Source organism: Netta rufina (genome assembly GCF_964035555.1).
Source record: "Netta rufina genome assembly, chromosome: 2".
In the NCBI taxonomy this organism is placed as follows: domain Eukaryota; kingdom Metazoa; phylum Chordata; class Aves; order Anseriformes; family Anatidae; genus Netta; species Netta rufina.
Window position 1 is genome coordinate 43,389,148 of NC_140124.1, and position 24,595 is coordinate 43,413,742.

A 24,595-nucleotide genomic window follows, 5' to 3' on the forward strand; every position below is an offset into this window, starting at 1 on the left:
TTCATTTCTCAAGCATTGGTAAGGAATTATTTTGAAAAAATAAGGTGACTTGGAAGTTTACAGGCATTGCCATAGGATGCAACTTAGAATACTTATTTACTATCAGATATGAATACCAGCTGTCGGGAAGAAAGTTAATCTGTTTCTAGATTTGAACCAACCAGACAAAGATAAAATGCACGCTTGTAGAGCAGATAAAAACATTGTATGAGCAGGCTGTTCTTTAAATAAACTGGCAAGCTTCCAAAAATCCTTCCTATAACTAAAAGAAAAAGATGTTTAAAAAATCTGTTTTTACAGCTTTTCATAAATTATACATGCATACGATGGGCCTCTCTCATACTTACCGTTCCTTAAGATAAGAAAACACCTTCATGTACCACACCACACTTGGGAGTGTCTTTGAAATAATCACACCTGTAACTACAATCATACACATTTGAGACAAAACTCAAATTCATTCTGGACCTTTTCTTTAACGTACTGACTTATGTATATATGCAGCTTATGTCTAAAGAGCCAGAGTTTATGTATCTCATCTCAAAAATAATTTGAGGATTGCGTCAGCCTTCCGAACATCTCAAAGTGGTGTTGTTTTATCCCTACAAGTTTGTCTACTGATCAGATACCCTAACAAAGACAAGTTATGGGCACACATAAAGCTGATTTTAAACATAAGATCGCAAATCTCTTATTGCCAAACGACGTAAAGTACTTACATCCAACTCCCAAATATCAAGCTCTCACTCAATTACAGAGAAGATCCACACCATCTAAGTAATGACTTCGCTTAAGACATTGCAATCTTTCTTCAATAATGCAGCATCACACTTCTTCCCTTCCATACCCTTTGGCAAGATATAGCAGAAAGGATATATACTACCAGACAGAAAATTCAGTTAACAAGAACAGAGTTGCTTAGTATCCCTTTCTGCTGCAGGTGCAAGATCTATCAATATAAACCCAAGGTTCAATTACCCGTGGGAGTCCATGCTGAATAACGGTTGCCATGTGTTGAACTGTCTTACCTCTCTTAAAAATCTCATTTTCCAATCTTTCTATTTTCAGTACAACCGCAGGCTCATGATCCTAAAAGGCGGATGAAATAGTAGAAATAACCTACCAATCCTCTTGCCAGACTGATACAAGAGAAAAGTCCTTTTACATTCTCAAAAGCTTGCAGCACCCTAAAAACCATTTTCCTAGAAAATACAGAAAGATGATATCATGTGACAGCTATTCCACCCAAACTCCAACCAATGTGAAGAAAGGGCTGGAGGGGAGAAATTTTTATGTGTGTTTCTAGAGTGGGACTTTTAAGCTAAACATGAAGGTTATTCCATGATTGTCTTCTTATTACATCTCTTCCTCCCCTTCTCTTTTCTCTTTTGCTAAATCTGATGTTTTTACATAATCTAAGAAACTGCTATTTGAAGATTACATGCTTTGAAAAAAAAAAAAAAAAAAAAAAGATCAATCTTAATAGGTTTATGAAGCATGCAAATTCAATCTCACAGCTAAAGTTCAAGCTCTAATCATAGTGAGAGATAAATCGAAGTCCAACTCCTTCAGCGATTCAAATGAATCTCATACGTGGCCGTGATCACAGAACGTCAACGCTGATGGCAGTCACCACGCGATCCATCACATTAACCGCAGAGTTCCTGTACCAGCTCACTGACCCCCAAAATATGTTGGCTTAATTATTACAAGGTTCATGTAACGGAGTGGATTTTTCTCTAATGCAACAATTTCTAGATTAAATCCCTGAAGAAAGCATTTCAAGGAAGGCACTTTGGATTGGGCACCTATGCTGCACGTAACACAACAGTCATCATCTCTTCTCTAAAACAGGCAACCAATAACCCAGCCAGCTCAGAGCACACGAGGAGGCTGGTGGGACACTATAAGGTCAAAATAAATTTATAACCTGGTTACGTATATGAAAGGTATCGCATTATAAAGTCACAGAGTGATAAAAGGCAGTTTATTTTGCTAAAATGTGCGATAACAGTGAGCTAGATGCAGTCTGGAAAATTCAGGATCTTTAGATGCTCCTTCTTAAGAAAACTATTTTAAACATAACGTCTTCCTAAAAAGAACAATTTCACTGAAAAAGAAAAAAAAAAAAAAAAAACTTACAGGTTTACACTCGAGTTTCTCAAAAGCTTTCAAAAAAAGTCTAAACACTGTAAACAACAAATTCAAGCTCCATTTGTCCAACCTACTGTAATGTGAAAAGTGTATGATGAACATCATGATTTTTCATTATTATTATTGTCTTTTTGAAGCCTGGTTTGCTTCCCATAGCCTCCCTACACTGCGCTAAGTATACCAATTAATAAGTTCATATTGAGTACACTTGAAAAGGAAGAATGGAAACTCAACTCAAAGATTAAATACTCATCCTTGCAAACAAATTATAACAGAATTAAGTGAAAGGCTGTTGAAGGAAGCTACATAAGAAACTTAGTTTAATTCCCTGCTGAAAATTAAAATGCTGAGATCTTAGCAGTTAGCATTTAAAAACAGAGGCCAAAGCTTTAGAAGAAGCCAAAGTGTTATAGGTTTGGTGAGTTTTATCTGTGAAGTAACTGCAAAATCCAGAAAGACTGGAAGGAGCTGTGCTCTCAGGTTGTTGCCAAAAAAAGAATCAATCTTATGCAGATTTTTACAGTAAGACGTACACAGTCAATTTTAATTCTATTTGTCAGAAAAGAGAATTAGAGTACGACAAAGGCAGCCAGGATAAGCACCTTTAGGAACTGCCCGAACCTCAGGTTGTGCTCCAGTTTTGAGAAGTCACACACCACGTACCTGAGCTCCATTGCACAGACAGGGGGTCCCTTCAAAGCCAAAACAAAAACCAGACCAGCACAGACACACACACTCACGTAAGTGAGCCACACTCCCCTATAAAAAGAGCTCAGGAAAACAAATTGAAGGTATGGCTGGGAGTCGATGGATCACATTCTCCCTGAAGACTGTGCAATAAAATTGAATGGAAAATTGCTTCCCTCCCTTTCCCATCCTGAACAAGACTGTGAAGTTGAAACCCTTTCTGATACTTTGAAGCAACTGAAATATTTTGTTTTCATCTCTGTGCAATCACTTTTCACACTTTCTATTTTCTTTGTTAGAAATAGCATACATTTCCAAGGATCTGCTTCCACAGGAAAATAAAAATCCAAAATAACATTTCCATTTTCCCCTTCCTTGCTTAAAGGGCAAATATATTCTTATACATCTAAGAGAAGAACATAAGATCAACTGATTGCAGAGCTTAGGAAACATTTGGAAAAAGTGACTGAATGTTTGCAGTTAGCACCTAGCCCCAAGCTCTACAGCCTAGAGGTAAATTCTTCCCAGTTTAGGATAAAAGTAAATAAAAACAGTTGTTTACTCTCCCTTTATCAAAAATGAAGTATCCTTGTGGGTCTTAATATTCTCTACCTGACCTAAAGTTAGCTTGAAAGAGGCCTTTTTAATTCATCCTTTCCATGCTACCTGCTGGCAATGTTTCTATACAACATTATAACTGTGGTAAAAGCAACTGTTCAAGCTGACTGAAGCAGCAGAAGACACCAAGAACAGCAGCTCCTCTGTAGAATTCAAAGCATTAGAAGCTGACGAGCATTTACTGCTCATGTGCATGGCTCACTCTTTTAGCCATCTTCAGCTTGCAGTAGGAGAGTACAAGTAGACCACATTGTATGTTTCCTATTAACAGTTATTCCTGAAGCTGGAAGGAGATGCAGACCTTTTAGCCAGCCAGAAATTCTCCGATACTGTCAGCATTCCTCTGGGTAACACCACCCACGAAGAAAGCTGCCACTTGACAACACCTTCACAGAAAACCAAACATCAGCAATTACCTCTGACATTTGCCTCAGTAGGTCACCCACCCTCTACTGCTTGCTCCAAAACAGCCCCTTCCCAGCTGCTGTTGCTGCCTGCTTCCTCCCCTCCCCAAACCACCCTAACACCCTGTGTGATTTGTGTGATTGCTTTCCCTACTTACCCCAGTCACAGCGACTGCCAACTACTCCTTTGCAGCTGGTATTCCACCTCCTGGATCTTCCTCTTGTGAACACGCTGCCAATGTTATATGGCACCATACCATTACGTAACAAGATCCCAAACAAATCAATAACTAGAAATGACTCTGTTCTCAGGGTCGCCCGGACAGCAAAGGCTTTGAGACGCATTTTTTTGCGAATCCAGAACATTTCAGACACATTAAGAAGAAGAGTCTTTCATACTGTAAATTAGCTAAAATTAGCAACTAAAAATTAATTTAAGAAATAATCAAGAAAAATTGAGGTGTTATTTCTGTGCTAGAAGAAAAATTACAGTAATTCAATATTTTGTTAACGTACTAGACGATATATTAATCTTTCCCAAACAGAGAAATCATATTAGAAACCTGAACAGCAATTTTGATTTAAGGTTTCAATTTGTTTCTGAAACTACAGAGAGAGAAAATCCCAATTATGAAGCCTAATAATAAACTCTTTTAAAGATTTTTTCCTCCTATCCTAGAACAAAGATAAACTGGAACTTCAAAAGGATGAAAACTGAACAGCCACACACAAATGAAGAGCATATGACTGCCTCTGACATGGTTTCATCTCCATTGGAAATGCTCGTTATCTCCAGGACTAACAGACCTAAGTCTGTTTGTCTGGCCCAGATGGGTATTACGATAATCGGAACATCTTTATTTCTACAATTACTGACCTTACAGGACTTCACCAAACTAGCAGCACATCACAACAACCTAAAGCAAAAAACAACTTTACATCATTTACCAAACTGCCCAATTCACAGGATTCTCAGGGGCATCCTAAGACACAGTGATTTCAAGCTCCCTGAAGCCAAAGAAGAATGACATCAGCTGTATTACCTCAAAGGGTAAGCAAACATTCTCCCCCTTCCTCATACAGGCCATGCAGAGCATAGCAAGAAAACAGTGTCATCAATCCTGTTCTCATTTATGAAGATTTAAATACTAGAGACCGTCCTACCTCTCTTTGGAATATATAACTTGAGGAAGATTATTCAGACCTTCCCAGGACTGAATAATTCATCTGACACAAGCAATTTATATTTTAGCATGTGCTATTTTCCTTTTTGGAATTGATCTTCACACATATTGAATCATTTTATAGTAGGTATTACAATACTCCTACCCATGTGTACAGCAAAAAAAAAATCCAAAACACTCCAGAGAAGGAAAATATTCTTTTAGCAGCACTAAGAACCCACAGAAATTCTATGTTGTCAAGTTGTGACATGCTAGAAATCATTCATCAAGGACACATTTAGCTCTATCAGTTAATACCACTCTTTCTCGACTTACTGTTCTCTGCGTGGGCTGTCAGTAATACCACCACTAGCAGCACGTTGGCTGCCTAGTCACCTCTGGGCATTTCCTCTGGAAGATTTAATGCAGTAATTTTTATTTTTAAAACCTTTCCATTGCTGACAGTAGGCAAGTTGAAAACAATCATAAAGAAAACTCGGAAAATAAACACAATGCTAATATGAAAAAGAGAGCATCTGTTAAAAAAAAAAAAAAATGTTGTGGGAAAAGCTTTGGACATTTAAATAGTAATGCAGGAATGCAACACAAATCACTTTCTTACCAACCCTAAGTCGAGTTGCATTTTCGAGAGGTTTACTGCCTTCAAAGGCAAGGAAAGAGCCAAAATGCTTCTTCATTGTTTTCTTTCTGTTATATGAAAACATGATTTCTTGCTCTCCCTCTCTCTCTCACACTCATACACAAATACTTTCTGGTATATTAGTTTCTTGCTTTTAGAGAATCATGACACAAGAAAAACATTTTGAAAGCCATCAGGAAAGGACACAAGTAGAGGCCAGCTTTTGAAACCAACCTTAATTAGGTCATAAGTGACAGGAGTACAGACCTTGGTTCTCATTTTTAAAAAAGCAAATATCACAGAGTTGTGTTTTTTTTTTTTCCTCTTTTGTTTAATATAAAACGCTGCTTTTCTTAAAAAAAGAAAGCAGACGTGTAAAGGAAGAGAATCAAGTCCACAGAGAAAAAATGAAAACCTTCTAGATCATTGCAAACCCAATTCATTGGGTTGCCACGAAAGCCTAACAGTCATTGATTCTGACCTTGAGAAAGATTTCTTGCTTGACCTAGATATCAACAATCTTGATCCAGATATCACCAACAACAATATGAACTGGCATCATATGAAAATTAAAGGTTAAAACAGACAACTAATATATACATACCAAAGCATAATAGATTCATTTGATATATACTTGGGACAAGTAAGACAAACACGTGGAACTCCAATGTCACCACAGTAACTGTACAAGCCATTAATCTCACATATCATCCAACAATACAGCACAATTTCACAATTCCCATACAGGATTTCCTTGAATCTTTCCTACTTTCAACTATTTATTCTGAAAAGGGAAAGAGCATAAACATACATGCAAAAAAAATGACTAATAAAAATCACTTGCTTTTTTTAGCTTGCTTCCAACCACATCTACAGAATTCAGTGCTGTCAATCACCAGCTCAGAAGGTCTACCTCTCCTATTGAAAAGTCTCTTAAATTAAGATAACTTCTACAGCTGCAGTAAAATGTGGGTTTTTTCCCCCCCAATTTAATGCATTTTTATTTTGAGTTAAGCATTAATACCTAACCACAGCAAAGCAAGATAATTTTTGCTTGGGCTTAATTTCTGAAAAGTGTTCTGACTCCCTCAAGGTCACTCAATACATGCATCTTACTGCTTGGCAAAAGAGATTTCCTGATACGGATTTATAGGCTTCCCCCTTTTCTTCAGTAAAGTCACACCCATAAATATTTTAATAGGATTCCATCAATAGCACGCAAACTAGGAAGGCAAATTAGAGCTTAATATATAACTAAAGTGAAAGAGATCTAACACAGCAGTTGTTGCTAAAGGCACTGCAATCTATAACACTGATCTCTTATAAGGAGTATTTTGCATTTTAGCTCTGAAAATGTCTAGTGTGGAAACACGTACAAGACCAGCTGACCGCAAACGTGCTTAAACTAGAAATAAGAGATTTGCATACTTTGCTTACAGTAAAACCTGAAGTTTTGACCAAAAAGGGCCTCCTTGAGCTGTGAGCTGGAGGGAAGTCTATCCAAAAAGCTTCAGTCTGGATGAAGAGCCACAGTAGCCTCTGTGAACATCACTATGCTAATGAGAAAAACTATTTTATGAAAGGATCCTGGAATACTAAGTGAGATACTCTGAAAGCCTCTTGGAAAGATGGAACCAGATAATGACGTCCATATCAATTGTCCTTTCTTGATTACTCCTTCCCTCCCGTTACAAAGAAAAAGCACGTAATTCTCTATTATTGTCACCTCAGGGTAGCAACCGGCTTGACCTCAATTATTTTAAAGATGCAAACAATGAACAGTGAAATTGGAATGACTCTGTTATGTAATAGTTATTAAGGCTTAGACACACACATCCTATCAATGAAGCTTCAAAGGAGCAAGTTAATTTTCACTTGGCATGCAATTTGCAGACAGAGCCACAAAAAGTGACAGAACAAACAGAACTCTACCTCTGACAATCAGGGTGGCAGCTAAGTACCGGGGCACATTTTCTTTTCAATTCTTGCCTCTTCTTTCACAATTCTATTTCTTCCCTTGGAGAAGGAGAAAGAAAAAGAAAAGAAAAAAAAAAAAGAAAAAAAGCCTCCCTACCACCATGTGCTATTCTGTTCTCTTTTCCCTAACCAGAAATGCACATAATCTCTGTTAAGGGAGCAACTGAAAAGCCAGTTGCTACACATCTTCATTGTCTCAGCTGACAAAACATAATTTCCTTTGGGGTTTTATTTCGTCTTTTTTGCTCAGTCTTCTCATAGTGCACTCCACAGGGTGGTTCCTTGTGAGGAAACAGAGGAACAAATGTCATTAGGACTGATTCTAAAAGCAGAGCTTGGCTTGGCTGTTTCTTTTCCTTAGCTACTGCTTCCAGTCTGCTGTTTCCATTGATGCTGATGCTGTTCCACTGGTCACCATCACTAGCCACACTTTCAAGCTCCCTTGCTGTTAGTTGCACAGCTACAATAATCAGACTGTATTTTGCAGATCTTCATAGTTTGTTTTTGCCTTTTTTTTTTTTTTAGCCCGTGATGGCTGTTGGATATGGAGGGAGAGAGGAAAGGTGGGACAAAGGGTCTTTTTTTGGAGATGTATCTGGAAGCTTTAAACATTAGTAACAAAAGTAATCCACTGTCCTGAGAAATTCTCAAACTTGTGCAATTCAGGAATGCATGAGGAACCACTTCCTTTCCTTCAGTACTTTAAAACAGGCAGCAGATCAGCAAGAAAAGAAGCTGACCTACCCACCTGTCTCACAAAAACATGTCTCTGTTCAGAACAAAAGCCAGGATATTCTTAACAGATCTAACACCAAAGAGCGTATGAAATCTGTAACAGCACTGAAACACTGGAAGAAAACAAAATTCCTCTGATGGTCAGCTATCTTCAGGCTGTTTCACAGAGCCAATCAGCAAGTCTTCAAATGAGAAGGTTTTTATTTATTTATTTACTAAACTAAGATTTAAGATCCAGCTTCTGTAATAAAATCCAAGGAAAAAAGCATGATGCAGGCAAGCACTGCTCATTGACAGAGTCTATCTCCACAAATCAGGGTGAGCAGGCTGTGCTGCTCTCCCCCTCCGCAGGCTCAGTATCAGTCTAACACTGGTCATTTTGCCACTGGAGGGAGCAGTCTGGGAATCGGTGCCTATTTTTTGCAGGAGATTGAGCTGGTTTTCTTATTTGCCTGTTGTACTAGAGCTCCCTAGGGATACTCCATGCATGTGCAGGTAATGCATGCCATTTGCTGCCTGCAAAAGGTTTGTACCAAAGCACAACTAGTAACTGCTATGTTTCCCCCCCACATCTCTCAAGCTCTTTCCTTGAGTATTTGCTTCTTAATAGTCACTTATTTAGACTTACTGTTTGCTATTAAAGATGACTCAAGGGGAGCAGGGTGTAGGGATCTTGTGGTAAAGGCACAGAGAAGAGTAGAAGCACACAGTGGTTGCCAAGGTTGGTGGGATATTTTCCCTCTGAGTTGCTCCCAGGGATCAAGAACCAAAAATTGAGAAGCAAAAGGAAAGAGCCTGCAATTTCAAGTAAATCTTGGACAGCAACTGGCTGCCATCCAGCCAAGCAGGAAGCACATTGTTGTATTTTAAACCACAGAATGCAGCACTGAGAACACGGCTTCTGAAAAGCTTCTTGTAGAAAATTAGATTGTTTAATTTTAATATAAGGATTACTTCAATATCTGCAAGTAAAGTCATTAGTTTTAGCGATTAAAATGTTACTCACAAGTACATTACTCCATGAGCTCTTCTGAACAGCAGCTTTTCTTACATTTCAGAAGGATTACTTCAGTTCAGTTAATAGCTACAGCACAGAACTGGAAAGCATATTTTGATTATTGACAATTAAGGTACATTTGTGAGTATTAAGCATTCAAAAGAATACCTAAAAGGTTGCTGCTAGTCATTAAGTCAACATCAGCACCCACAGAAAAATGCTATTAGTTCACCACTGTATAGCGTATTATTGATGAAAGCAATTTTTTTGTACTTTGAGTAAGATTAGTCTTCAGGAGATAAAAGGTCACATTTCACTGGATTATAAATTTTACATTTCAACACATGGATTTCTGTGGGAAGCTTTGTCTCAGAATACATCACTACCGAATGTATCACTGGATTTAAAAAATAAAAATAAAAAAAAAAAATGTATCTTATTCTACCACAGAATATATAAACTCACCTATGGCCATACAGAGTAGCCCAGTGTGCCATATAAGCAATTCTCCAAACTTCTGATGGAGATTTCCAGTGTGTCTGTGTTGGGCTTACTTGGCAAGAGTTTGATAGCATGGGGACTTTAGGGGGGTGGCTTCTGTGAGAAGAGTCCCGGAGCCACCCCATATCAGACCAAAGCCAGCTGGCCTGTGCAGGGAGAGGCCCCTGGTGGAGCAGGCTGTCCCCCTGCAGCCCATGGGTCCCACATGGAGCACATCTCCACGCTGCAGCCCCCCCGTGGGTGGAGGAGCCCCCATGGAGCAGGTGGATGTGGCCTGGAGGAGGCTGCGGCCCATGGAGAGCCCCCACAGGAGCAGGCCCCAGGCCGGAGCTGCAGCCCGTGGGGTACCCGTGGTGGAGCAGCTTGCTCCTGACAGACGGACTCCACGGTATAGACCCATGTTGGAGCAATTCTTGAAGAACTACCGTCCTTCAGCAGTCAATGGGAAGCCCATGTTGGATCAGTTCAGGAAGGACTGCATCCCATTGGTACCCAACGTGGGGACCAAGCTCATGACCCTGGGATTAAGCTCTTCCCTTTCTCATCTATCCTTAATTTACCTTCCTTTCACTCCCCTCCCAGTTAGCTACCTAGCTTGTAGTAGGTGTAAAATAAAAATTTTATTTCTGTCACATCCCACCTCACTTTCATAATCTGGGGAGCCACTGTGCCAGAAAATAACTAGATTTGCTTATAACTACCATGAAGTATGCTTTAAACAACTCTCGCACGCACAGTATGCAGTGGAATGACCTTCAGTTTTAATCAAAGTAGGTATTAATTCCCCATCTTACAATCAGTTCAGCTCATGTTTTCTGAAAAGCAAGTGAACCGTTACTATCAACGCTATCTGCTCATGCTGTTCCTGGGCCATAGGGGAAGCCTTGGGATAAAGCATACTCCTTTGGCTTGTGATGCTGCAAATCCACCTAAATTACTAATACAAAGAGCTGCAAATCCACCCTTTGACTTTTCCCACCATCCCAAAGCAGGCTGTCAGCTGGTTTGAAGTTGACATCAATAACTTCCCAGCACTGAGGTGATTCAACGCACATTGCCATGCTTTTGAGGCAGTTTGTGATGTACTGTAGTATGGGCAAATCGCATTTATACAGCAACTTTTACACAAATTCACGTGCTTTGTGTCTGCCAGCATAGACTTACCAATAAAACTGCAATTGAATAACTGGGGATCTCTGCGAAGAAAAACTGCAAGCACTCAGCCCAGAAGAGAGTAGACATCATCATCAGAACACACTGAGCAATACGTACAAGGATGTAAGACAACGTTTCCTCAGCCAGAGACAAGTATGCAAACCATTTTTATATTATATATCCTCTGTCAGTTACATGTATACATCTAGTAGCTGAAACACAAAGCTACAAAGGAGCGTGTATCAAATTCAGGCAAAGTTTAATTTACCCCGCTGGATTAACTGTTATTAGCCATAAGGGATATGAACTATATTTTTAAAAAATTGTCAGAAATCAGGATTGCAACCAAGAATCAGGCAAGCAGCTCCTTAAAAGCCTCAATGTAACATACACAAGGCTTTAAAACCATTCAAAACCTCAAAGCCAAGTGTTAGTGAAGGAAATTATAAGGACGTGTTGCAAAAGCTGCTGATCAGGTCTTTGTTAAGTAACACATGAGACCTATAGTGTTTACTATTTTCTATTTGTTGTAAAATCAAAACGTTTTTAGTATTTCTAAGTGTAGCATACAGCACTCTGGGTGTTGTACAAGGATTTGAAGATTATAATAAGACCCTCTATAAATGTATATAATAACGTAAACGGAATAGTACACATAAAATACGAGCCATTTCTATAGTTTCTTTCTCTTGGACAGCAATTACTTAAGTGCTTTCTATACTTAATATTTGAAACTTGGGTAGCCACTTTAATATAACACTGTCATGTGTTACCACTAACAACAATCAAAAATGTCTTCTATTTAATTTAATAAAAACAGTGCTTGAATGTGGGTTAACGAAATAGCCCATGTATTTTGGAAGCTGTCCTACCCATTATAAACACAGCTGCAGAAGTTAAGTGCACCTTGTCGTGTTAAGGGTTTGCTGTGAAGATCATCGTTGCACCAGCCAGCCAGAAACCTGCACTGAAAGTAAGGCCACTAAACAAGCAGCCATGAAACGTGATCCTCTAATCTGAAAAATAAGGTTTGCAGAAACATGTTTTCTTCAAAGCTTCATTTTCAAACTGACAACCTGAAATTGAAACTAATGCATTATCTGAGCAAGAGAACCGCCTGGTAGCTTTTCAAAATGTAGGCAAATATATGCTCTGCTCTATTTCACACAGAACAGGTGAATTCTGTTTTTATTTACAAAATTAATTGAGAGTTTTTGAAGGCATGCAGAAGTTGGAGATTGAATTTCCTTCAAGTTTTATTTCTCAAGCTCCTTTGGAAGCTTACCATTTAGTTAACATTTAATGAAATGCTCTAATAACCACAAATAGTAATCCTAGTTTCTCTGCAATTGCTTAAGAAAATGAATGCTGCTATTTATGTAGCTATCATACATGTATTATCCTGAACTTAGAAAGTGCCATTTATTAAGTTATTGAAAATGATCATCTTTGCACATTTTCAATTACTACTAAACTACAGTCTGAGAAAATGTTAATAAAAAGAGGCCCGGTGTACATCATTAATATTTTTCAAATTTGGAACAACAACAAAAAAAACAACACCCAGAAACAACAAACCAAGTTCACTCTTGAAATAACTCACATGGACAAATGGTGTAATTTAGAAGAACATTTGTTCTGTGATTCCCATAGCAACCTTAATTCTCCCTGACTGTGTATCTGGTATCCAGGATGACTCAACCTTTGCTTGAATACAAAATCAAATGCACAGAACAAGGTGCGGTTTAGAAAGGTGCAACCTGTGTGCATTCTTAATGACCATAAAAATGTACTTTTGTGTTATTCATGTTAACACAAAAAGTATTCACCTTTATTCTATGCAATTTAATAATTATTGGTTTATAGTACTGTAATTTTTATAAGGACATCCACATTTGCTCCTTAGGAAGGTACTAGCCTGATCGCAGATTTAAGAAACCCATTTATCCCTTAAGGAGACACGTTTTTATTGATCTTTGCAATACTAACTTAAGGTAGAACAAACAGCTTTAAGAGATGACACTACTTCTATAGACAAATGAAATAGCCCCCAAAGAAACTGCCAGAGTAGATATCAATTAATTTCATCTGTTCCTGTATGGTCTAAATTAACCTTCTGTCTACAAGGATAACAACTAATCACACCAACGCTGTTGAACAGCTAGAAGGAAATTTCAGCAAGCTTGCAGTGGTATTTTCATACATTATAAGGAACACACGTTTCTAGAGGAAACAAAAAACTTATCAGTTAGTTGCATAATTCCTGCAGGAATCAAAAGATAACAATTTTAAATATGCAGCAAAGGACTTGCAAGAAGCAGCAGGACTGTCGTTGTGCCAAAAAGCTGTCCTTTCCAAATTCTGGAACTGCCTGTTGGCACATAAAATGGATGTCACACTGGTGCAGGCCCCGTGAAATCTAGATCTCACTGCACCAGATGTTCAGAACGTATGCCAATGGCTAGTCCACTGGAGAGTACCACAAGTTGTAGCATATACCGCATTTCAGAGGGGTCAGAAATGTCTCTTCCAACTTTTTTAAATGATGGAAAAAAATATTTCTCTAGATTTTTCTTGGTTAATCCTAATTAACTTCTCTAAATTTCTGTAAATAACATACGTTGCTACAAAATGTTCACAAGCTGCAATTCTTGGTTCTTTAACAACAGTGGTAACACTGGCAGAGGTTATACTCTAATCACTCTCAGCCAAAATAAACACCATTCCAAGATGAAGTGTGCTGCTATTACCTACTTCAATGGCAGCTAGAATGTAGTACAAGGTGTGATGCAGCCACTTGGCTTTCTGAGCTAACTTGGACTGCCTACAGTAAAGAATTCTGCAAGTATAAATCCTCCACCACAAATTGCCATGAGGAAAATAATATGCATAGTTTAAAAAACAGAATGCAATTTCAAGACCACACACAATTAGTTTACCATAAAATCACTTACTAAAAATCAGTTGGAAGCACTCTTTTACTGATAAATTATGGCCCAAATAAAGAGGTAGGATCTCGAATAATTCTGCATAAAGCGCAACACTTAGTGCATCCGTTCTTCCAAATTAACATATGGCAAGTTATATTTTTGATAAAGCATTTCATAAATCAGTACGGAGTGAACTATTAACATCGAGTTAATAGAAGCAAAAATCTCATTTAAGAGAACATTATTTTAAATCTTAAAAAAAAAATCATAATAAAAAATAATGTTCCTTAGCTCCTTTTCAACTCAATGCTATGAAGAAGTATTCTGAATATTAAAGCTTTTATAGCAGCCAAAACCTCCATACCCATGCTTAATTTAAACCCACCACAATTCTGAAAAAAGTCTCAAATTTTTCATGTTGAAAAATTCTGATTTCAGAACAGAAACGCTGCATGTGTCATTTTGGGGACCTATAAGGCCACTTTTACAACTCCTATGAAATTTTGCACATCAGTTCAGCTCTAATTAGACGCTTTGCTATGATGCTTGTTTACACTACAGTTTTCTACACTGTCTTAAAAAAAAAAGTCAAGTCAATTGTAACCAACAACAGTAGCAAATAACCTATTGTTAATTCTTACTATGAACATAAATGGGAAAAGAAAATCAAGTATTAGCAAATATCACTGCAATACGTCTAATATAGGAGTACATTTGTCCAATTTGAAACGCAAAGATGCACTTCACTGTTTGCAAATAACATGGTCAAATCAAGACAAGTTGGTCCAGAATTGAGCAGCAATTTCAATTTCAGCACTTCCCAGGGATGTTACACAAGGCAATGAAGACCACATGACCCACGTGAAGAATTACCCTTTTGCAGCATTCCTGTTTTTCACAGGTCTCATATATGAAGTTGTAGTATTACCATAACATTGTTTAAAACATTACTCAAAAAAAAACCACCAACAACAAAAAAGCTTCTTCCCATTTACCAGAAGTACATCTGCTCTTTCCATTGATTCAATTACTGCACGTATAAGATCTAAGATTTGTTGACCTAGTCCTACTTGTAGTACATTAAAAAAATGCTTATTTGGATGTCAAAGCTTCATTGCTTCATTCTGTAAGAAGAGCACTGACAAAGATATATAAACCTTTTGCAGTCCTGTCCCTTCATGCAAATCATACCAAATTCCAAATAAAATTCAAAGATTTGGGTGTTGAAAAGGGGGTTTTGTTTTGGGGCTTTTAGTTCTTATTTCTCCTCTGATAAAAAAAAGGACTAAAAGGGATTTAAGTGCAGTTTTGTGAACGCCTCTGGCTCCATCTCTTTATTCATGAATTTAACAAAGGAGGCTAAGCCAAACAGTCACCATCAAGTCATAAGGAACAAGAACATGCCCTGAAAAAGCAGGCAAAATAAACCCAAGTCTGTCACATCTGCTCTTGAAAACAGGTGAGAAGGAAATACAAAGAATGTGTCACTGAAATGAAATATTTCCAGATGAAGGAATCAGACAAAGAGATTCTTATCTTTTCACAAGACAGAAAGAGAATCAGTCACAGCCATTTCTTACAGACTGGGAAAGAAGGCAGAGAGACTGATTTTTGACTCAACACGTTCTTCTTTAAAAAGCAGGAAAAAAAAAAAAAAAAAAAAAAAAAGAATACAACATTCAGTGCACAGAAGGTAAACTTCACATACCTCCTAATAAAATCTTATGTTTAACTTAGTTTCATTTTCTTTCTCTGAAAAATACTAATTTCTTTTAGCTTACAAACATCACCACATGTTTTTTATCTGAAATGTATATTGTTGCCCTCTAACCTGTTCTCACAGAGGCAGTGCTCCAGCTGAGGTGTGACTCACATTAAATATAGGAAAATTATCATCTGCTATGATTACAGATTAAAATCCTGTCATATTTACCTTTTAGCAATGACTTCACATTGCAATAGTCTGCAAACAAATGAGTCAGCAACCACCAGGCCTCTTCTGTAAAGATTACACCTATCTGCTTATTCTGTGGTTTACTGTAGACCAGTATTTGTTTCTGCCTTCCCAAATGTAGTTCTTTGCATTTGTTGATTTTGCCTCTTTTCAACTTATTATGAACCACATACTAGTTCTGTTTTCAATTCCTTTCAGCCTCAACCAGCTTCATTCGACCAAGCTGCTCCAACTCCCACTGTTTATTTTATTAAGAGAAGTAAGGCACTAGCTGGATTCAACCTATGCGAGCAAATACATTTAGTAAGGTAGAAACAATTTAGGGGAGATGCCTGGCAGGCAAAGGCAAGATATGCTCATGAAAAACAAACAGACGTGTGTTTTCTGTAATATAGTTAACGCGGGTGACAATCAGCGCGCTCTCCAGAGCAGGGAATGAGCATTGTTAATACAATACAGAATACAAGGGAAGTTCTCACTTTTAATGTTACTAGAATAAAGAACAGCCATTCTTCATCAGGATGTGTAATCTGAATCCTCAATGTGAGGACATACTAAGATAATTTATTCAAATTCTTATTAAAAGTTCTCGATTTATAAAACATCCAAGGACTTAAAAGGACATTCTTCAGGCTGTAAATTAAAGGATTGAGGCAGACATTTTAAACCAATGTGTTAAAAGAATGCTTTAAAGCAGTTAGGCTGCCAACAGTTTCTTTGGTGAAAAGGGTGGGAGGGGGATTAAAAAGACACTATTAGAGAATAGCAAGAAGTTCAGACAAAACAAAAATTACAAGAGATGAAAGAAAGATGAAAGTGAACTCTGTGAAAGTGTGTCCTACCATTTAAGCTTAAAACTCATGTACTATTTTTGTTTTCCAGAAGACAGACCTAAATCAAGATAAGAGTTACACTTTTTAAACTCTAGTAAACCATACATTGAAAGAAATATACTTTCTTCTTTGCTTTTCATGTGTTTAACACAAACAAAGCATTCTTCCATCACAGGGCCAGCAATAGAAAATTGACAACGAAGTCAAGACCACAGCCATACAGAAACAAACTGCTGAGTGGGAGGAGCTGTGCCTTCTTTCACACTCATTCATCAAACTCATTCAAGTTGTTCGTTTTTTTTTCTTTCTACATTTAAATCCTCTACGGTCTTCTTTCCAATTGGAAAGGTTTTGCTGCATGCAGCTTCAAAGAGATGTTTCTCCAGCATTGAAGCACCATTGCGAAGCCTGGGAGCCATGGCCAACCTACTTCATCTTTCAATGCATTTGCACACAGCCATCTGAACATCAACATAAAAAGCCTGCACACACCAGACCTCAAGCTGAACCAGAACTGAAGAGAGCCTTTTGCTCAGCAAAGGGATCCAAACAAAGCAGTCAAACAGATTAGGAAACAAAGAGAACTATTGACTTGTCACACTGCATTGCTTATTCTAAAGCAAAATAAAAAGTTACAGCAGATTTGTATCTCTTACCTCTCTGACTTCATGGAGTTGACCGGAACGCTGGCTCTTGGCTCTTCTGGCAGCTGCAGGTGATTTGTGATGGGTGATGGTAACAACAGTTGGCCCGCTTTGATTCATATATTTCTGGCCACTAGGAGATGCAGAATTAGCTGTCCCAGGTGGCAGCAGGGATGAGCTTCTACTTCGTGAGGATGAAACGCTCTAGAAGAAGCAAAAGAATGTTGGTATTAGCAATGTTCACACAAAAATAATCTGCAGATCAGGCTACAGGTTTGCACTGTTCTACTTTCCTCACAAACCTGAGCCTGGAGATCTAAGTGCTCAGGACTGATTGATTCCTTCTGAATCATCTACATTGCTCAGCTGGGATCTTCTCAGAGACATGAGGCAACTGCCTTTGTTTCTTGAATTGTCTGAAACTGGCGTCCTCAAAAGTCTCCACAAACTCCTGTATCTTAACACGCTGTTAAAATTCCTACAACCATACTTTTTAGGAAAGATACGACGGATTTTTAGGACAGATTAAAACAATACCACCACGAATATCTTCAATGAACTCACTGACCTATAATTTGTCAAATGGTTTAGTGTGAAAAGCAAGAAAAAAAAAATAATGTTGCTGTCTTTTCACCATGAACAGAGCTGCAGTTTTGGCAAGGCCAATCCACACACCAATTTAACATTACAAGCTGAACCAAAGCGTGGCTTAAACTGCAAACAGGTTTTGGAGTAATCTTGGGATGTACAGTAAATACAAAAAAAGGCTAAAAATAAATCTCCAGCAGTGTCTGCAACTTAAATACTATTTTCACACGATCTATAAATTTAGTCTGAACATTAGATAGGAATGAAGAAAGCTCTTCAATCATTTATCGGTGTTACTACCTCAGTTTGTTTTCCGCAGCCAAGCTCCGACACGCATTAGAACCCTGTGACATATCACATATAAGAGCAATATAAAAAGGCTTTTCTCTTCTATTTAAACTGCCAATTGCACCTGCAAGTTTAAAATTGAAACAGAATAATTCCTACCTCATAAAACACAAACCAATTCAGAGAGTGACATTTAGTAGGCACTTTAAGAAAGTGAGGTAAATACACAGCGCTGCGGGTGAAAAACCATTTCATCCCTCCTACAAACTCTGCACAAGTAATGATGGCAGCTTTCAATATTTCTGAGAGTTACTGTGAACGTGGGGGACTATTCTTAAGTCTAATGGCAAAAGCACAAAAGCATTATTTGAGTACAACCTCTCTGCCTATCCCTTACAAGTCACTCTCGAGCTTTGCAATTTTGTAGTTATTTCATTTTTTTAAAAATTTAAATGCAAGGTGGACAAGCTCCAGCTAGCACTGGAATTGAAGTCACGCATTATGTTACACCAGTACGCTGCCTGTAGACAATTAGGCAGAGTATCTAGCACTAACAAGATGGAGAAGTGAAATATGTTCTGTGTTCCCCCTGCCACCCACCCCCAAATTAGACATTAGGCTTTTTGAGGTACTGGAAGTGTTAAAAAAAAAAAAAAAAAAAAAAAAAAAAAGAGGGGGGTGGGGGGAGATATCAAAGTGTCAGTATGTGAAGGGCTGCTACTGCAGACATACTGAGTCCTCATAGCAAAAGGCATTATTCCAGTGGCCTGGATTTACATTTACAAACACTTCCAAGAGTGATGATCTGACTCTCTTTTTGCATTCTTTGCTACCATAACTATTAAGATTACAATAACAGGCATCCACAGAACCAGGCATTTATAAAACAATCCGTTCTGTCTGATAATTTACAACTGCATTGAGACTGGATTTGACTCTAAGGCAAAAGATACCTATATGGCATGGGGGTAGAATTTGTTAAGGGCACAGAAGTTTGCTGTTTTTTTAATTCATCTTCCATGTGAAATAGCGTTGTTTAGACTGAACTACAGTTTAAAATAACAGAGGAAAAGGTTTGGGAGAAGGGGTTGAGGGAAACTGGATGTGACTCAATTTCCTTTTTAAATAAGTTTCACAGAAAAAGGTTACCCCTAGTATGATAGCAGAATATATTTACTGGTTTTTCTTTTCTAAATTGACTAGCATGAGAATACTCCTAAATGACATTTTGGGTGCAGAGAAAGAATAGAATAATTTCATTTTTCAGCATAAGACACACTTATCCTCCAGTTTAATAAAAGTTATTTTTAGAATGAAATCTTCCGAGGATCGCTGAGGTTCTAGTGTCATGCAATCACAATATTAAAAAACCATGACTGCTACCTTCACGTAGCTGAACGGATCATAAAACATAGATAAACAGCAGCAATTTGAAACAGCAAGCCCATCCATTAGTTTCACTTTAAGGAAAACAACATGCTTGGAGAAGTTGAGTTTTATTCCACTGTGATTTTCTTTTGGGGAAAAAATAAGTTACAGATCTGCAAATAATAAAAGTAATATAAAACAAATATAGAAAAACCCATGCACTGTTTCTCTTTAAACACAGAATCAGGAAGGAATGCTAGGAGAAAAATGGCTTTTAGAAAAAAAATAGCTGTCAGAGCTATCTCATGGAACCTGCACGTTTTGAGAGACATTCATGAATTGACCTGTATGTGTATTTGAAGTTAATATCTGTAACAGTTACATTATTTTGCAATTCAATGTTATTTGCTTCAAGACATTGTTTCAAACTGCACAGAGCTGCTTGCAGCTCACCTACAGATCACAACAGACTCAAAATGCTCCCAGCCCCCCCGACTGTAGCTCACACCTCCCATTTTCTCTGCCAGTGTCACCTAACACACTATGTTGACACACTGACAAATGGCACAAAACCATACTTACACCTTTGGGAGTCATACATTTGATACTGCACCATTAGGACAAAAGCCACCAGCTAGTTGCATTTTTTTAATTATCTTTGTATCACAAATAAGTAATGAACACATTTCCAAGAAGCAGGTACACCCATCATTTTAGAACTCTCTCAATCTGGGTTAAGGTTTTTACTGCAAGACTTGTTGTAGTGCATACCAAGCCATTGGGCTACATCAACTACACTCTTAAACTGTGACCTGAAGCAGACTGAACAGTCTGTGGGACCAGAGTGCTGTTATGGCAGCTTTTCATTACATTTTGTAAAGGCATGCGGCAGCTTGCAGCAGCTGTTGGTGGTGGACATTCATTTAGGGCATGGAGTTTGGGAAGCAGTGGAGCAGAAGAGAGAATCAGGAAGACCAGCCCATCTAGAGTTTCAGCAGCAAGTGGTACTGAGGAAGGCTGTCCTGCTACAGCAACAACAGGTAACCCCAAATCTCTACGTACAAAATCTCTACGTTTCATGACCCAGCAAGGGCTGAACATGTTGCACTGCCAGCTGAATGCCTTGCCCTACAACAGTGTGATGGGATCTATGGAAGGAGCTCACCTCTGCCAGTGAGCCTGTCCTAGAGACCTCTCCCCAGCTCAAGGTAGTTATCAGTCCTATGCAGCACACCGAGTCAGAAAGGTTAGCCATCTAGAACCAGCCACAGCTTGTGCAAAATATCAGAGCCAAATACGTTGGTTTGAATGGCTCCTACAGGTCTGTAAGTTTTCCTCACCCCTTCATTTCCTGTCCCTTTACCCCTTACTTCCAGTTAGTAAGGCTGCTTTTCCAAGCAGCGTGCCATAAAACTCCACCAGCCCACTACACAAATCCTCTTGCATCTGATTTGGCATTATTCTTTAGAGGATGTCCATGAAATACAAAACTCAGATGAACTCTACACTAGGACCTCTGGCTACCCATAAAGCTAGCCCTAGGCAAGTCCCCAAGATAGTGAGATCAGTGCAAAACCCAAACCCTGACTGAAATGACACAAAACTGCAAGGAATTGATGCTAGTGAGGAGGAAGCACATGGAGATGCAAAAACTAGTAGCATACAAAATGTGGACAAATGCTTGCAGGAGACAGTTTCTACAACCACTCAAAAAGCCTTTTGAAGTGGGGCTCCACTCCTCAGTGCTGGAAGCACCAGATCTGGCACAGACAACTGGACCAGCAGCAGAGCTGTGGCTGTTCATCCCAAGGATGTAGGGTTGGCAGCTAATTCCTTCTGCCAGATTCCTCCCGTCACTTCCAGAAGAGACCTCTCCTGGACTGACATACTCAGCCCTTTACGTACTTTCAAATTTTACAACACGTTGTCAACACCTCTACTCCGGCCAAATACTTGACTCTTCTTTTGCAGAACTTCTCCAAATTAAAAACTGGGAATGGAAAGCATCTCTTCTGCATTTAGACACACAGCTGTGTAAAAATAAAAACAAAATCTTTTTTTTTTTTTTGTTAAAAATGTTAAAGCTAACATGATGTTTTCCATAGTTAAAAGCAATCTAATTACACACCATACTACAACAGCCGTTTTCCCAAAGTCACTCTCCCAGAAAATCAAAGCAAAGACAGTAACTGACAGAGCTTTACTCCTAATTTCCTGCTCTTCCCCCTAGCACTGCTGGTATGATTGATCTGGACCTCTATTGTCCTATCTGGTCTCCTTTGGTCCTACTGCTTTCTGGTTTGCACATAGAAAAAGAAAATAATGAAAAGACTAATGAAAGGAAGACATTCGCTCTTCAACAATTAGTAATTCATGGTGCCAATAATGAGTCAAGAAGCCCAGAAGCTGAAGCGTCCAAGAGGGATTAGAAATACTCTTTCCTGAGGCTACACTTTACCATAGCTCCAACAGCTTGCCTGCTAATAAAATGAAGCCAATAAAAGAAAAATAAAGGAGACAATAAAAGAGTAATTTGTAACTTGAATTCGTCCTTGCTTTATGAACTAAAACTATCTAAAATATGCCTGGCTAACAGACTTGGTTTAAGATCTTTTTTTTTTAATTCATTGTCCATCTCCAAGATTTAAAAACAAATGACATATGGAGTGCTTTCATTTGGATACCCAAAATCCCAACAATTAAAATAACGCAACTGTAGTACAGTAAGCCCAAACTCTACTAATGTTTCGTGACTCATTTTCCCTGGAGACTGTTCTTTCTGTTCACAGAGAAGCTGAAGTGTTTTTCGCCATTTACCAGAAGCAAACAGTTTTGTTTATTTTCAGAAGTAAATGCAATGTTCCAGAGACCAATAAACTAATTTCTGAAGTGATTTGTCATATCTGTTTATGGATGATAATCGTCATCTTCACAGGCACTGTGCCACAGATGGTTTATACAGGAATAATAAATACTGAAATGACATTCCTTTACTCCTCTGCATATCTATATAGCACAGCACCGATCCCTGCATACAGCTTTAGAGCAACGAGAAGTCACTCTCTGTCAGAAAGTAATTACAGCTGAGACACCACCACTCGGTAGTTTAATTCCTATCTACATCTTTTCCAATGCATCCTAAGCAAGCAAATACTGAGGAAGATAAATATGCACAGATCTGTTTCATTTACATTTAGATCATTCAGAAATATTAAAGCTCAAACAACTGAATCTACATAACATGCAAACTGGAGCGTTGCAAAGGGACCAGCTTATGATATGCTTTGCCCATTTGTGTAAAGCTCCATCTACAGCACTAGCTTCTCTGACAGATTATTAGTGTGCTTTATCTTCTTTAGGTAAGGCGATACATTTGTCTCCTTTTAAGCAAGAGACTACAAATGCTCATAAAAGTCTTGTCAAGAATCATTTGAGCGTATTCATGTTCAACCCTAAACTCACTTCGCTTTTCTCCCCTTTTTTGTAGAAAGATTTTGAAACCAGAGATGTGAGCAACTATCTTCATGCAGCTTCCAAAGAGAGGGAAAAAAAAAAAAAAAGTGTCAAACACACATCCCCAGCCAAGCAATACGTCCTTCTCAGCCTCACCACTGTGAGGATTTCCAAAGCATGTTTTAATCAGAAGTACCATACTTTATTTGGCTTCTACAGGTCAAGAAATAGGGGAGGAAGTGGAAAAACATACTGAAGGAAGAGTAAACTTCCTCAAAAAAGGGAAAATGTTCAATGTTAAGAATCAAAGCTTGAAACTTTCACTAGCCTGGCTTTCTGGAAAGTTATCTTGTGCACGTTAAAAAAAAAAAAAACTCAGTGAATAATCTATTTGGAAAGTGAAAGACAACTCCATGGCCATGCATTACTAAAGGCAAGAAGAAACTCAAGAAACTGAAGAGGGGTCTCCAAAGATCCATGAGGGCCATTTTTTCAGCTGTGGAGAAAAAATTACTCATCTGCCTCAATGATTTGAGAAAAGTGCTGACTTCCAGGCATTACTACGGGTGCTGTTTCACAATTACTGAGAATATGCTACTGCAGTTGCGGCCTTCATTCTCCACCATCTCTCCACACTGGCTCTGAGGCCCATTTGAGCCTATTGACAATGAGTTCAGGGCGTTAAATCAGAAGAGAGACAGAAACACAGACACAAAGAAGGGCAGCAAAGCTGGTGAAGGGTCTAGAGAACAAGTCTTATGAGGAGTGGCTGAGGGAGCTGGGGTTGTTTAGCCTTAGAAAAGGAGGCTCAGATGAAACCTTATCATTCTCTATAATTACCTTAAAGGAGATAAAGCAAGGTGGGGATCAGCATCTTCTCCCAAGCACCAAGTGACAAGAGGAAACAGCCTTAAGTTGTGCCAGGGGAGGTTTATGTTGGATATTAGGAAAATCTTCTTCACTGCAAGGGTTGTGAAGTATTGGAACAGGCTGCCCAGGTAAGCAGTTGAGTCACCATCCCTTAAGGTCTCCAAAAAACATGTAGATGCAGAGCCTAGTGACATGGTCTAATGGTGGATTTGGCAGTGTTAGCTTAAAGGTTGGACTAGATGATCTTAAAGGTCTTTTCCAACCTAAATAATCCTATGATATACAAATTTCTCTGCTCCTTTAGCTCACCAAACTGCCTCTCCAAAGTTGTAACTGTCATCAGACCCTTGACAGTCCCTCACAGAGACAAGCAGTCACCATGTTGGCTCAGTTTTAAACATAAAGCCTGAAACTAAACCAGAGTAAAGATAGCTTCTGGCCAGATCCATTCTTGCCATTCTCCATCCAGGAGGGCTTTACTCTGTGGTGCTGCTGGAAGCAGAGTCACATCTCCAGCTTCCCTTAGATCAACACTCAGCGGATTCCTCAGTGAGCCAGTTGGGGAACCAAGTACTTTTTAGCAGGATGGGGCTCTTGCTGTTTGATGCCCAAGCTGCTACAGGCCAGAAACACAAC

At 38.6% G+C, this 24,595-nt stretch overlaps 1 protein-coding gene across 1 annotated transcript in view; it reads right to left on the reverse strand.

Annotated features, from left to right (window-relative positions):
• OSBPL10 (oxysterol binding protein like 10) overlaps positions 1-24,595 on the reverse strand; it is a gene marked incomplete at its 5' end in the record, with an annotated part of 108,739 nt that overhangs the window by 45,052 nt on the left and 39,092 nt on the right. Inside the window, one exon of the mRNA XM_084306969.1 lies at positions 17,405-17,596. Within this exon, the coding sequence (XP_084163095.1) occupies positions 17,405-17,596 (192 nt within the window). The remainder of the gene's footprint in view (positions 1-17,404; positions 17,597-24,595) is intronic.